The 15,733-nt window shown below is 36.7% G+C and overlaps 2 protein-coding genes and 1 non-coding gene across 3 annotated transcripts; 2 read left to right on the top strand and 1 right to left on the bottom strand.

The window, feature by feature from the left end:
* Positions 1-2,124: 2,124 nt before the first annotated feature.
* Positions 2,125-2,197, top strand: TRNAK-UUU. Its single transcript has one exon. It is a non-coding gene; the product is annotated as a tRNA-Lys (tRNA).
* A 2,264-nt stretch (positions 2,198-4,461) lies between these two features.
* Positions 4,462-7,406, top strand: LOC121985855. Its single transcript, XM_042539542.1, has 2 exons — positions 4,462-4,920; positions 5,819-7,406. Exons 1-2 carry the CDS (start codon positions 4,649-4,651, stop codon positions 7,173-7,175), a joined length of 1,629 nt encoding a protein of 542 aa, XP_042395476.1. The 5' UTR covers positions 4,462-4,648; the 3' UTR covers positions 7,176-7,406.
* A 40-nt stretch (positions 7,407-7,446) lies between these two features.
* Positions 7,447-13,315, bottom strand: LOC121985854 (purple acid phosphatase 15-like). The gene is made up of 7 exons (XM_042539541.1): positions 12,914-13,315; positions 11,426-11,617; positions 10,740-11,073; positions 10,378-10,595; positions 8,672-8,862; positions 8,066-8,350; positions 7,447-7,794 (listed from the first exon to the last, which is right to left on the bottom strand). The coding sequence occupies exons 1-7, from the start codon at positions 13,185-13,187 to the stop codon at positions 7,630-7,632; spliced, it is 1,659 nt and encodes a 552-aa protein (XP_042395475.1). The 5' UTR covers positions 13,188-13,315; the 3' UTR covers positions 7,447-7,629.
* Positions 13,316-15,733: the final 2,418 nt, after the last annotated feature.

The following is a 15,733-nucleotide window of genomic DNA, read 5'->3' as shown; positions in this document are numbered from 1 at the left end:
ATATTGTGAAATGGGAATGGGCATGAATTTGAGTATCATTCTTAAAAATAATATTTGGTTAGTTGAACATTTTCAATCGGAATAAACCTAAATTTCTTTTTTTATCCTTATAGGATAATAAGAGAAAAAATTAGATGGAAGAGAAAGTTGAATGTGAAAGAAACATATGATGAGAGAGAAAGTGTGATGAGAGAAAAAATGTGATGGGAAAAAATGAAGAAAGGGGAAATGTGATGAGAGAAAATGATCAGGAGAGAGCGTGATAGGAGAGATTGAGAATAGAAAAAGTATGATGAGAGAGAAAGTGTGTTGAGAGAGAAAGAGTGATGGGAAAATAAAGAGAGAGAAAGTGTGATGAGAGAAAATGAGAGATTGAGGAGAGAAAGTATGATGAGGGAGAAAGCATAATGGGAAAAAATGAAGAGAGAGAAAGTGTTATGCGAGAAAATGAGAAGAGCGAGTGTGATGGAAGAGAATGAAGAGAGAGAAAGTATGATGAGAGAAAAAGATGGAGAGAGAGTATGGTAAGAGAGATTGAGGAGCGAGAAAGTATGATGAAAAAAATGAAGAGAAAAAATAATAAGAGAGTGTGTGTGACGAGAGAGAATACAGAGAGATATAATGGTAGAGAATGTGTGATGAGAGAGAATGAGGAAAGAGAGTGTGATGAAAGAGAATGAAGAGAGAGAAAGTATGATGAGATAAAATATGGAGAGAAAGTATGGTAAGAAAGATTGTGGAGAGAGAAAGTATGATGAGAGAGAAAGCATGATGAAAAAATGAGAAGAGAATGAAGAAAGAGAAAATAATGAGAGAGAGAGTGTGCGATGAGAGAAAATGGTAGAGAATGTATGATTAGAGAGAATGAGGAGTGAGAAAGTATGTTGAGAGAAAAAAAATGTGATGATAGAATGAGGAGGGAGAACGTATGATGAGAGAGAACATGAAGAGAGAGTGAAATGAAAGAAAAATTGAATAAATATATTAAGGGTATTTTCGTCTAAAACTTAATTCTTATTCTCATTCAATCAAAATCCAACGGAGAGTGTGAGTTTCATCTATACCCAAATTTTGGGTTTCATTCTAAAATCTTAATTCCATTCATGTCAACCAAATACAAAATTTGAGAATGAATCTATTCGCTCATTCTCAAACCTCTAAACCAAACGTTACCTTAAGTCATCATATATTATCAACGAATGCACAATTTGATGAGCGATAACTATTGACTATTAAACACTTCTAGCCAAAATTAATTAACGACTATCACTTAACTAGAATGACATCTAGTTAGTTGTTGGTTTTCTTAAAAATGGATTCGATAAAGATGGTTGATAGAGGGGCATTATAGAAAATCTACGAAAGCAAGTACACTCTTTGATAAATTTACAAGTAGGACCTTTGATATTCTACAACTTTAGGCGCTCGTCCGTTTTGAAAAAAAATACATTTTTTATAACATTATAATATTTGATATAACATTTTTTACAAGTAGGGCATGCCCTCTGAGTAATATTTGCTTGGCTCGTCAAGTCATCTAGCTAGACTCACATGGCTTGTTCTGTTGAACCAACTTAATTGATTGGCCCGACTTGATCTATGCCACTTGCTTACCTTGACAAGTTTAATAAGACTAATCGACTTGCTTGGACAACGTGAATTGATTGTTTCGCTTGAACCAACTGTCATGACTAGTATGTTAAGTTGATTACCTCGATTAACTTTTCTAAACCACCCCTAACTAGATCAGAGGATTTAATTAGTCTATTTAAATGCTTAGTGTTCCCTGTGTTCCATACCAACTAGACTAACCTCTCTAAATCACTCAAATTGTTGGATTGCCTTGAGACCAAACGGAATAATTGGCACACATCAACTTTCCTAGTTTACATCCACTTCGCTCATGCTGGATTGACTAACCCATGTGGATAAACTAGACTAGTTGAACTCGTGCTAGACCCAAACTAATTTGCAAATGATTATCTGACATAAAGTTATCAAATTAAAGCTGATGAGAACAATTGTTACCAAAAAAACAATGTTTGTATCAATAATTTAAAGAAAAACAGTTTGAATGACTTTGAACATAGAAGATATTTTAGTATTTATTGTTAAAAAGAAAAAGCCGTCTTAGCTCAGCTGGTAGAGCGCATGGCTTTTAACCATGTGGTCGTGGGTTCGATTCCCACAGACGGCGGATGTTGTTTTTGCCTCTTACTGTCATTTTATTAATTATCTGATATTAAAAGGATATCCCATTTTAAAATAAAATTAAATGATTTTTTTATCCTTTATCATAATTTTGAAAGTTTAATTGGCCATTTAACATTCAAATTCAGTATATATATTTTTTAAAAAAATATAATACATAAAGCTGAATTATTATGAAAAAAATACAGATATTTGAATGCGTTTTTTTGAAAAAAAATAAATTATATGTTTCAAACTTTTATATTAAATCCTATAAACTCGGGTTTTATAAAAACTAGTGAATCACTCACTCACCTAATAACTTTGCAAAGAATTTTCTTTTTAAACTTAAACTCAAAAAATAGCTAATTTTGAATTTATATTTAATAAATAATAATTTTTATTTAATCCTAATACTATAATGCAAAGCGGCATCTTTTGTTATTATTTTAAATTAAGTCAAACATATCATTCTTTTACATTAATTCTAACGCTCCAAGCAAATTGATTTAATATATATTTTTTAAATTTAACTTATCAAAATTATTATATATGGATTATTTTTATATTAAAATAATTTATATTAAATTAGAAATGATTGTAATCAAGTTTTAAAATTACAATAAGTGTACATATAAAGTGTTACTTTTATTATTATTATTATTTTTACCCAATTGATTCTTTCAATTCCATTTGATTTAGAATCGATTATTAAAGCCCAACATAAAACTTTAAGGCTTTAACAACTACTTTCCCAAAAAATAAATAAACAAGTAAATCAATGGATGTGGTAGCTTTGCAAGTACAGTAGTAAATCCAAACATGATTTACACCGCAAGCCAGAGAAGAACACTAATTGCACAAATAAATGTTCTAGGCCGCATTAATTCACTGTCTCATTCTTCACTCTCAACATGAATTTCATTGTGAAATAATTACGTTGCCTTCCATATCTTATAATAATCATAAATAAATACTCTTTATTTTTATTTAATAATTTAGATGTTCAAATTTCTTCCTAATAATTTTGAAAGTGGATGATTTTTTTTAAAAAATAATCTCTTGAGTAATGATAAACAAAGAGAGAGAAAATGGGGAAAATATTAAGGGAACTTGAAGAAGGAGAATGAGAAAAGAAAAAGTTGATAGGGGAGAGACTAGAAAAGATTTCTTTAAAGAAAAAAAATAGTCTATTGAATTTTTCCATGGCTCAATGACAGAGTTCAGATTTATAGCTGGATCGACAAATGTCTTTCAAAGAGTCCCTTGTTAAAATTCTTTTTCTATTTGAGAATTAAAAATCAATAAAATCAATAGATAAAATTAATACATTTTTAATCGAGCCCTGGGGCTCCCGGGTAACCTTACACTTGACTCCGCCCTTGCCACGATTGATCGCGTGGGGTCAACCACTGCGAGAGTGTGGTGAGTGCGTGCGACCACACTTAGCCTTTGAACTAGGGTTTCAAATAAATCGAGTCGGTTTGCGAACTTTTCGAACTGACTCGAAAAAATTTTCGAGCAATAATTCGAATAGTTCACGAACATGTTCGAATATTTCAAGACTAATTTGAACCCGAGTCCTAATTCAAACCGAACTCGAACCAAATATTTTGAATTTTTCGAAGTTCGAATCGAACTCGAACTCGAATATATCTATTTCGAACCGAATTTATATTTTAAATTTTTCTAAATATTCAACTTGATTCGATTCATTTATATCTCTATTTTGAACCCGGCCATCTCACTAGTCACCTCGCACGGGGTCACGAACCACAGCTGCATGAGACCACCTCGCGTGGGGCCACCAACCATGGTTGCTGAAGGCAACCTCGCATGGGCTTACCATCTGCGGTCGAGTGAGGCCAGCCGTGGAGAAATTCTATTTTGTATCAGTACTGCGTCCATCCTTTTAAGTAAATAAGGGGTAAAATTAAAAAAAAAATAAACTGAAATCTTTAGTGAAAAAAAATATGGAAGAAATTGATATTTTTTTCATAATTGAGATATTCAATTATTTGAACCCAGGTGACCCAGCAAGATAAAGTTAGAAGCGTGAACAGCTCGGCAGCCCGTAATCGGAGAAAATTAATCCGCAGTACTTCAAAATCGTATTTAATTAACTACGGAAACACTTTGTCATGGCATCGTAGGCTCAGAGATTGACATTTGAATGTACATTAATCGGATAATGTCACCGAACTTATTAAATAATAATAATAAATCATACATTTCTTGATGGTATAAAAATATCTGAAATAGATTGACAGGGAAAGGGGAGTGAGAGTATCACATCTTCCACCTCGCCTCTGCCGAGAGAGAGAGGCCGACAGATCCGTGCCGGCTGACGTCCAGATAATCCGGCACCGACCGTCGGCAAACACCAGATCCCGTACGCTTTCTGTGACGCTACATTGGGTTGTACTTTCTCGGATTGGAGGAGACGCTTGCGGGCGAGATGGGAGTTTTGGGGGAGGGTTCGAGGTGGTGCTTCTGCTCGGGCGGGGGGAGATCCGAGAGGATGAAGGACAGCATATTCTCGTCCAAAGGCCTCGCGCTCGCGTCCATCTCCGTCGCCGGAGGCGGGGGCGGCGGCGCAGGCACTGGTTTCCTCATCCACCGTAACCTCCTACTCACAACGCATGCCCGTCTCCCTTCTGCTGCGGTGGCTGAGGCGGCCGAGATCCAACTCTTCCGTGGCTGCGCTGTTGGCCGCCTCGTCCCTCAGAGGTCAGTTGCTTCCTGCTTCATTACTGATTTTCCTCATTTGTTTCGAGATTCTCCTGCTTCCCAGTAACTCAGGGTTTGAATTAGAAATTTTGAAGTGTGGTGATTCGATTGTAGATCAATCTGGAAGTAGGTAAAAGCATGCCAATGGCGATTGCAATTTGTCCCAGATCTGATCCTGTGTACATGAGAATACATAGTTCCTATATTGTTAAGATTTTTTCCCCCTTTTATTTAGGAATTTAGCATTCTTCGAGCAACTGAAAGTGGAGAGATTTGACTATCATAACTATAGAAAATCCAAATTGACCTCTTTCTGCATATTGAAAGTGGAGATTTGACTATGTACGTAGATCGATATGACATTGAAGTGTCAACTGGATACATTCCACACTACTAGAGTAGCTGACCTACACATTAAAAACTCGTGTTTGATCTAACTTTTTGGTGAGTGAAGATGACACAATCCATTTACACGACACAATGTGATCCCCAAGTTTGCATAAACTAGTTGATGTTTTTATGATCTCTACAAATAAATAAGTTGTGTTCAAGTTTGATGATCTAACTAATTTTGATCTGGTTAGTGGTTACTGAAGTGGTTGTATACATGTTAGAGTCAAATTCGTTGCAGGATAAGGTGACATGAATTGTTTATGATCCCTTGGCCCAAATTGTCACCCATAATCTAATAGCTACAAATGTGTAATACAAGCAGCTATGAGTTCCAACAATTTAATTAGGATTGGCCACAGATGCATTATTGACATCAAACTTCATTGCGATTGAACTATTGATTCATGCACTTAATGAATAATTAGCATTAATGTTCTTCTACTTTCTAGATGAATACTTCATTTATCTTAGTGTTGTCGTCTCATGTTTCTTTGTTCTTTTTCAGATTTTTCATAACGAGCTCCGTTCTCGATCTTACTATAGTGGGACTTGATATACTGGATGACGATTCGACCTCACAGGTGCAACAACCCTTTCACTTGAAGATCTGCTGCCACCCGAATCTAGATTTGGGCAATTTGGTTTACCTATTAGGGCACACAATGAAAAAGGAGCTGAAGATTGGCGAAGCAAAAATAGTTGTAGCGACCGATAATCTCATAAAGTTGTCTACAGATGGTGTGCCATGGTGCCCTGGATCTGCTGGTTTTGATGTTCAAGGCAATTTAGCTTTCATGATATGTGATCCCATGAAACTTGCATCGTCTCCCACCAGAAGATCGCCTCCATCTTCTTCGACAGCTTTGTCACTGAAGAAGGATACTTCCACCCAATTTGGGATTCCCATTTCGGTCATATGCAATTGGTTGTATCAGCATTGGGAGGGCAGTTTGGATGAGGTTAGCAAGCCCAAGTTGCCTGCAGTTCAGTTGATGTCTACGGGACTGAAGACACGGCGTGTCTCCAAAGTACCTGAGGAGGTGAATGAGGCTATCACGCTATCCCCACCTGCAGACCGAAAATATAGACATCAACTTGGGCCAAGTTGCTCGTCAAACTCTAATGCTATATTTTGCCCTGACGAAGACCTGGTTATGGACTTGGATTGTATCCATGACCAGGGGATTCCTACTCCAGAGATTTTCGAATCGCCAAAACTAATTCCTGGACCGATTCAAAAGAAGGAACGAGCTCCGGTGCAGCTCTTGGACATCAACTTCCCTCCCAAGGTCTCAAGGTCGATCGTTTTACCTCTGCCACTTAAAAAATTAACTGACCAAAACAATGTCAAAGAGCCTACAATTGCAAAGAGAGAAAACAAGTTTTCATCCGACAATGCATCGCAAGTGAATGTTAAACCAGAATATAAGCTCCCACCTGTTGGTACTTGGCAAGATCACTGCAGTGACATGCACTCCTCTTCATCTCCAGAGGCATTGAACGAGTGGGAGCATTGTAGTAGCGAGAAGCAAACCATGTACTCGGCTGAGACAATGGAGAGTAGAAATATACCCAGTGCCAAAGAAACCAAGCTTCAACAGGTGGGCAGGAGCAGAAGCTGTGTCAACTACAGCAGATGGTCCTCAACGACAACATCAGCATCCAAAGCTGCCGTGCAGAAGCAGCACCTTGCCTCGCAAACTGCAAGGAAGACACGATCGCAAACATCAGTGTCGGCACAAGGGATCCATGAGTATTACAACCCAACCGTCTCATCGAGCATGAAGAAGCAGAACAATTCGGTGAATCAGAGGAAGCTGCCTCAAACTGCTGCTCATACGTCTCCAAAATGGAATTTTTGACCATTTGTTGACAAAGAGAAATGAGAACCACCACTCGCCGCTGTTCAGTGAAGCAGGAGCTTAGTTGTGTTGCATCTGCGAATATAGTAACTAAATTCTGTTCTGAATTTGTATGGGCTAGTGTTGTATTGAAGAAGTCAACAGATCCAAAATTAGAATGTAACATTTTGTGTTGAAGAACAAACTGTTGTGCGATAAATATAGTTCAAAACCATAAAAAATAATTATTAAAACAAACACTTTTTTGCAAGGCTGCATGCCCAAGCCCATATACATTGAGATAAAGTATCATGTAATCCATATCAAGCACAATTTAGGGCTACACAATAAATAAGTATTCACCCTGATGAGATAGGTTTAAATTTGTAATTTTGACCTTCATCCAATTTACACCGTGACTTCACCAAACCTATGTACCTTGTAAAATTTCATCCCACTGGGAAAAAATAGGTTGTTATTCCACTAGATTACCCTTGATCCCTCCTATAAAATCTGATGGCATTATCGGCTGGACAGGGCACTTGTCCGGCTGCCGGACTATATAAATCTCATCTTTAGCACTGGCATAAAGATCCTGGTTCCGGTGCCACGTCCATAGAGCATGAGTCTCGTTCTTCACCTGCATTTGGCAAATGATGCAAGTGCAAAAGATGGTGAACAAATCATCTACACCGTAAGTTGTAAATACTTTACTTCATGATTGAATTCTTAGTTATTTTAATCAAGTATTTAGATCCCTAATCCGGTAGATTTTTGGCTTGAATAGAATGGTTAAGATAAGTGTAACCTGATTGAAGAATCTAAAAGTTCAGTGAAAAAACAGAAACCAGTTTGAAACATGGTTGATACTGGGATCGTTTATGCAAGTAACAAAGAAAATAATGGTTTACCTCTAGAATCCCATGTCCAAAGCTACTTTCTCTATAAGCACTGTAATCAGGCTGACGATCCCAGCAAAACTTGCCTGCAGCAGGGCCAGAGGTGAAATTGAATGCACAGAATCCACCCATATGCACATCATATGTTGTCGATGGCTCTGGGCATCCATCAGGATCATCTGCATGCCTAACTGCCATTTTTTCTCGGTTGCCCCCATCACCTACTGTGATATAGACTGGACCACACGGATCCAACAAATAGTTGTACACACGGTTTGATCGTTCATATGCATGAACCTGAATATTGGGGAATGAAGATGGTTGATGATCAGATAGTTCAGAATTCAATGCAAACGTACTAATAATTTGTCATTTCAAGAAGAATGATAGGCAAAGGTGATATAACATGTGGGTTACACAAGATAATGAAATCAATGAAGCTCACTTCACCTTGTGTTCAAAGAAGCTGATATAATTTCAAAGCCAATTTTTTAAGATTTTTTACAATAATTGTATATAATTAAGTTCATTTTTCATTCAACTCCTTTCTTTAGAATGAAAAATAGCAGAGAGATCGTCATGGAAATAATGCAATTTAAGAAAAGACAACAGTCTTACATGGCCATTGAATACGATGTCAACGCCATACGAGTAAAGTAACTCCTCCATTTCCACTCTCATACACTCAGCTTCCCTGTAATGGGCTTTGTAGGAACTGTACCAAGGGGGATGCCAAGTTGCTATCAGCCATGGAGTTAGTGTTCGGTCCACCCTTTCCAGGTCTCTTTCCAACCACTTGTATTGTTCACCTGAAATAGACCAACTTACCTTAGGAGATTGCTATGATGGAGAGAGTTGTAAAGGGCATACTACCTTGGAAGATGCTACAGTGAGTGTAACCCTTATACATGAAAACAATTTTAGATTATACAAAATCTTCCAATATGTTTGATTCATGGAATGAATTTGGCAAGGAATGAAATAAGTGGGAATGGAATAGGAATATGCATTCTTAGTTTTGGAGTGGAATAAAGTATGAATAATATAAGAATACGAGTCTTAAATTTTTGGTTCATGGAAATATGGAATGAAATGAATTTTCTTAGTTTGCCATGCCTTGACTGCCCCTGTGAGGATCTTTGCACATTATCTAGTATCGTCTCCACAAGGAATATGTCAGACCCCTGTTCTTCCAAGTGTCTTGGTTCCCCTTCTCTCTCATGGCTCGGTAGTTCAATTCCTCCCTGATCATGTTCATTCAGATAAAGTGCAACTTCCTGTTCTGGACTAAAAAATTCTTCTTCCAGAAAAACTCTCTTTGCTTCTTTATTTTTCCATTGGTTCCTCTGCAGCATCTACTATTTGTTGCCTTCTCCCTCATCTGTTCCTCAATTTTTTTCTTCTTTCTTTCCATGCTTACTGCCTTATTGTCCACATGGTTCCATCTTCTTAGCAGCAAAGGTTGTTGAGTGATGTCCATCAGTCCTCTAAAATCTTTGAGTGATTCCCTTTTTCTTCATTCTTTTTCATGTTTGTTGTATGAACACTTTAGGGAGAAGCCCACTCAAGAACTTGCTCTTGAGACCCCTCTCTTTGTCCTCTCTATCACTGTGTTGATCTAAAACTAAGGAATTGTTGCTTGCATTCTCCAATAACTAAGTCTAGAGCTCTCTAAATATATTGTCTCTTATGAATACAACATGCAATACAAGTTTACCTTCTTCAAATTCTACTCAAACATCACTTGAGTCCAATTTTCAGTCTCAATTTTAACTGACCTTGTAGTGTAAGCCAGATAACTATCTAAAACCTAGAGTCTACACTGAATAGTCTAAGATAAATGGGCATGCAGGTGATTTCCTTTTTTGACCTTGAAACATCAATTGCCACCCTTAGTGACTTTCTCATATCCACAGATACATGTACTATTCTTAGTTCATGTTGGCCTACATATATTGTTGCTGCAAGGTGGATCAGATGCCAACAATATTTTGCAACTCAACCACTTAACATACTTCTACATACATAACGCCTTCATACTTTCATTCCTTCAATTGAAGTTTGAGGTAGGCAAATTTCAAAAATCGCTGCTCCAGTAAAAGAGATTTATAATGTTCAGAAATTATAATCCACACAACTCTGAATGATTGTAACAACTAAAGAAGTATGGCAGTTATTTACGGTTACAAATCAGAAAATTTTGTGTGCATTCCAAAATTGAAGACATTGATCCTTCACTTGAATGACAAGCAGCTTTATATGAATATCAAAATTGGAACCAAGCTACAAGCATCAGCAGTGTGTGAGAAGAAGCCTAAACTGACCTGATTTGTAATAGGAAATATAGGCTCCGAGCATAATAAAGTGTATCCCTCCAGCATTGAAAGAATAGTAAAATGTAGAAAATGATTCACTTTCTTCAGATGGAAACGCAAATCTTGAGCTGTAAGATACAAATGTCTTATTTTCAGCCTGTTGTTCTATCTCATGGTTTCCTTCAATCACCATAATTGGAATTTCTGAAATCACAGGCTCCATGTATCTATAAAGGGATTATAGAAAACATCATTCCATCGGTGGCAGCAATTTTGAATTCAAAATATTCATAAATGGATAATTTTCCTAATACTAGTATTCTTAGCAAAGATAGACAGATATTCAAAGAAGTGTTAGCAAGCTTACAAACCTTCCCCAGTAATCCCACCGAGGTTGGAAGGTCTCATGTATTGGAGTTGTTGGAAATGAACAGCAATAACAATCTGCTCCTGTCCCATTTGTCAAATATAAATTTGCATAAGTAGCATCCCCTAGCAAAAGAATAAGATCTGGCTTGTTGCTCATCATATGATCCACAGTGGATGTACTATTGTACGTAAGACCCAAATCTCCAACCACAGCTATCGATTTTGGGTAGTTATCAGGTCCCGAAGCAAGCATTGTGTGGAAAGAATGGATGGTACTCATAGCTGGTATTGATGGGTCTCCACATTGGTAGTAGTATTTTGTCCCTGGTCTCAGATCTGCAAAGGAATTATTTAGCAGCATTAACATGATAAAAGCATTTTTAAGGGTACTGGAGCAGTACATTGTGTCATCAGCTCCAATAAGAATATCAGATCCAAATTTTTAATTACTACTTAAGCACTTTCTTTGGAACTATTAGACCCAATGGTAAATACATGTGTATAATTCCACTAAATACATAAAACTAGGAAATATAATCTAAGCATATCACACGGAAAAAAAGGACAGAAGCTGCAAGCCTCATGCTACCATATAAAACCTCACCAAATTAAATGCTGTGGTGAATGATTTGCAAGAACCAGCATGAACAGGTCAAACCACATAAACAAATAAGATCTGCAAGCATACCATTTAGTAGTGCATGATGTATAATCCCAGAAGTGTAATTTTGCAGGCCTTCAAATGGATAAAATTGATTATAAATGAGTGAATATCCTGTAGCTTCAGAAGTCAGAATTTCCTTTGAAATCCCATAATGGACTACACTTGCTACAATTGTAGGATCTAATGGCTCAATGTCATTGCCAATTTGAAACTCACCTGCATGTTGACATGAAGATTTAAACTACAGCAATAATCAGATTACAGTAGAAAAACAAAAAAACAATTCCAGAACTCAATAAAGGAAAGATCTATACTTTGAATCGAAGAACAATGTGCATGTGAAAAATTAACGTCAGATATTATTTTTTTTACAATAACATACAAATTCTTACAATGTGAAAGATGCCTCAAAAGTGGAAGTAAGAACAGAACTCAAATATTTCTCTACTGTACAAAATTGTCACTCGCCTAACTCAAAAAGAACTAAATCCATATGCCTGCATCAAAACTAGCAAAAAAAAAAAAAGGAACAAGTGCAAGAAAACATCATTTGATGTTAATTTGGCAGACATGAATTTTTCTCAAAGTGATTAGAATCACTTGTGCACACAGATACTTTTATTCAAAGCCAATTGATTTCTCTGAATTTTCAGAATTTTCCTTCCAGTGGTGGTTTTTTTCAAAATGATCATGATTAAGATTTTGGAAACCAGCTGCTTCTCAAAGGGATTCTGTTGACAATATTATAGCATGGTTTCTGATTGCAGATTCCTGGATTGCCTCATAAGATTTGGATATCTTTAGTGCAAGCCTAGGTATGTAGATTTGGTTGGAACATTATCGATGTGCCTTCAACAACCATCATCTCACAATTAATTATTTTCATCTCAAATAGCGACAAAATGGCAACAACAGAGGATTAGGTGCATGAACATACACACACTTCTCTTTTCTGAAATGTAAAGGTGATACTCTGCAATGCTTCATTTATAATCCTTCTGATGTTTCCTCTTTGATTTTCATCAGTTTATCCATGTATTGAGCTACTCAAACTTGAACTATCTAATTTTCTTTATGTTCTCTGTTACCCTCAGATTGATTTCTGACTCTAGAATTCTGTTCTTATTTATAGCCGTTCTTCAACACTATAATTACTGAATTCGTCATTTCGTTCTCAATAAACAAAATTTCAGATGGTACGTTCTCTCCCTTATTCTTTCAGCTGTTCGTGCCAGTTTACTCTAGTAAACTCATGCAAAGAAGGGGGAAAAAACTACAAATTGAACTGGCATTTTTGCATCCAGATAAACAAAATAACTAAATAAGGGGAAGAAAAGCACTCCTATTTTTAAAGTAACTTGACCAAAGGTAAGAATAATAAGAGAATTCAATCAAAACGAGAAAATGTATAACAAGAGAAAGAGAGGCGATAATCCTAAATTCCTCGAGAACGCTGAGAAAGGGAGACGAAACTCAAAAGTCCTAAACTATACACTAACACGGAGCACAAACCCGTAATCCACGAAATCCAGACGGAATCCTCAGTGGCCGATAGCGAGACGGAGATCTGCTCAGGCTCCCACCCTGTCACCCTCCTCTGCACCCTGGGGTCGGAGTCCGGCAAATCGACGGCGTTCCTTGGTGCCACTCTGCCGTAGATCGGGACGGTCACGGGGACGAACGGACCATCCAATGTGGTCGGGATCCTCCGGCCGCCTTCCGCGAGGGCTGTCCACGCTGGAAGCGCCAACGCCAGAATGAGGAGGAGGGGAGCCGGGAGATCCATTGCCCTGTTTCGCTTGGGTGTTAGGGTTTGGTTGAGGGTGGAGCGAGGAGAGCACAGAGGAAAGGTGGAAAAGAGAGAGGCGGGGGGGGAAAGAGAGAGAGATAGCGTGAAGCGTTGCGTCTCCGCGGCATTTGTCCATTTTTGGAATATAAATCAAATGCCGTAGTGGTTCTTATCGTTTGATTGTTGAAGTGCAGGAAAATGTCAACTTGTTCCTTAAAATTTAAACTAATCTCATGAAGCTTGACAATTGACAGAGATTTTTTTGTTTTTACCCTTAGAATTTTTTATTTTTAAATATCCACTATGATTTTGCTATTATTATATTATTTCACGCCTACATTCATATATATTATTGACATACATTCCTTGTAAAGGGATGAAGTTACAAGTGCACAACTAACAATGGAAGAGAAGTGAATCAACATTATTCATAAAATTCCAGTTTGAGGAAGCTATTAATTCTGTTTTGACTTAATGAATACTGAATCAAATAACAAATTCAATTGGGTGAATCGTTTTCCAAGAATCAACATTGATTCATGAGTGCCAAATGTATTGTACTTGAAAAAAAATATATAGGAAAGCTAAAGAAGTAAAGATAAAGCATAGTAGAATGGAAGACAAAGCAATGCACCTTCATCCATATGCTGCTGCATGCTTCCTCGATTGCCCTCTTCTTGCTCAATGTGGATGTCCATCTCCCAACGTTGACTTCCCTCTCAGCTGGTAGTCTCAAGGTCTCCTCTTCCTCAGCTGCATACCCTTGCATAGAGTCTGATGAAGATCCTGTTAATGTGTGTATTTATGTATCAAGACATTTCTTATATATTTTATGGATAATTATTTAATAAAGATAAAAATTTATCATTAATTATTTATTTTTCTGTACGTATATGATTAATGATAAATTCCACAGATTAATGGGTATATTAATTTGAAAATCATCCTTGATCGGATAAATATCTAGAGGAGACATGGATATCTAGATCAACGCTGAGTATGACTAGGTCGAGTAGACCAAGTGATGTATATCCAAGTTGTACTTGGGGTGCCTTGAGTTTAGAGGTACACTGGACACGACCCGCTCAAGAAGAGACCACATATTAAACATCATTGGTTATTCCTCTTATGAATGAGTGTAACTGCTGTTTTAACTTAATATCTTCATTTATTCTATACGTGGAGGTATGTGCTTTGGCGTTGTTAAAAGCAGCCTTTAATCGGATTATGATTAATACGGTAGTTGAGTGTATGACAAAGCATAGAGAGAATAGTATTGAGTCAATAAAGGATTAATCACTCTCTTGCATTAAGAGTTAGCATCCTAACCACTTGATAGAGATATTAGTGACTCAAAATTCATAGCCATGGAAGGAATGATTTATCATTCAAGAGGAGTTTATTATATCTTGGAAATCAAGAAAAATAATTAATTGGGTAATGATGCATAATGTATCGAATTAATTGAGATGTAGGCTTAGATGAAGAGATTGAATTACACAGTAATCGATTCATGGTGGTTTACAATTTATAACTGATATTAATTTTATCACTTTGGGTGGCTAAAAACTGTTGCTAGACGGTTACCTTAGTCTGTGTATGGATTTACACTGCCTTCGTATATAAAACCTCGAGGGTCGCACGCATAACACGTAGGCATGAACAATGGTATCGGAAGCTAGTCGAGATAAAGATCAAATATGGATTTATTTGATACAAAGAAGAGAGAATTCGAATAGCCATAATCATGATGATTAATGGAGAATTCGAAGAGTCATCATAATGATAATTAATGAAGATTATAAATAAAGAATTTATGGAGTCTATAACTCTTCATCTTCCTAATTAATGAAGATCATAAATGATGAATTAATTGAAATCTTAACTCTTCGTATTCCTTGGAGGCTATAAGTAGTCATCCTCGGAAAGATACAAGAGTAGATTTTGTTCTCTCCATTACTCCCTCGTCAACTTCTTCTTCATTTTCTTCCACCGGAAGAGATCAGTAGTGCTTCCAAGGCTTTGTTGATCCAAGAGGCTAGCACCTAGCGGATCGTATCAAGTTCATGATCTAGTGCGCATAGATACCGCTAGAGGAGTCACACGTGGTGTTCTTATCTGTCTGTAATATCATTCAAGCCTATTGAGAACTCGAGGTATGTTTTTATGTTATTATGTGTAAAACTATATGTACCACGAAACGATCCATGATTCAATATATGTCTTCCGCTGCGCTCCGATCCCAATAGTGGTATCAGAGCCAATTCGTGTTTGAATCATATAGTACGAAACCGATTCTTCAAAATTTATTTGAGGAATCAGTGTTTCGAGAGATTTCAAAGAAATCTTAATTTCTTTATTTCAAGTTATATGTCGTAACATTTCATGATAGAAATGAATTTTGTCTAAAACCTATAAAGTAATACATGTTGTAATCTAGATATAAATTTCTTATGACATAAGTAAATTAACATGTTAAAATCTCTGAGACCTATTTGTCTTAAAAGACTAAAAGGATTAATGGAGATAAATCTCATAATGAG

The sequence above is a fragment of the Zingiber officinale genome, chromosome 5B (genome assembly GCF_018446385.1).
Source record: "Zingiber officinale cultivar Zhangliang chromosome 5B, Zo_v1.1, whole genome shotgun sequence".
NCBI classification, from domain to species: Eukaryota; Viridiplantae; Streptophyta; class Magnoliopsida; order Zingiberales; family Zingiberaceae; genus Zingiber; species Zingiber officinale.
This window is presented reverse-complemented; position numbering and strand designations above follow the sequence as displayed.

Excerpts from the sequence above, each read along its gene's own strand:
- LOC121985855 (XM_042539542.1), top strand. The coding sequence starts at position 4,649 with ATGGGAGTTTTGGGGGAGGGTTCGAGGTGGTGCTTCTGCTCGGGCGGG. Across the intron at positions 4,921-5,818 it reads GGCCGCCTCGTCCCTCAGAG|ATTTTTCATAACGAGCTCCG; the intron begins GTCAGTTGCTTC and ends GTTCTTTTTCAG.
- LOC121985854 (XM_042539541.1), bottom strand. The coding sequence starts at position 13,187 with ATGGATCTCCCGGCTCCCCTCCTCCTCATTCTGGCGTTGGCGCTTCCA. Across the intron at positions 11,074-11,425 it reads ACATCATGCACTACTAAATG|ATCTGAGACCAGGGACAAAA; the intron begins GTATGCTTGCAG and ends ATTCCTTTGCAG. Across the intron at positions 7,795-8,065 it reads TTGGACATGGGATTCTAGAG|GTGAAGAACGAGACTCATGC; the intron begins GTAAACCATTAT and ends TGCCAAATGCAG.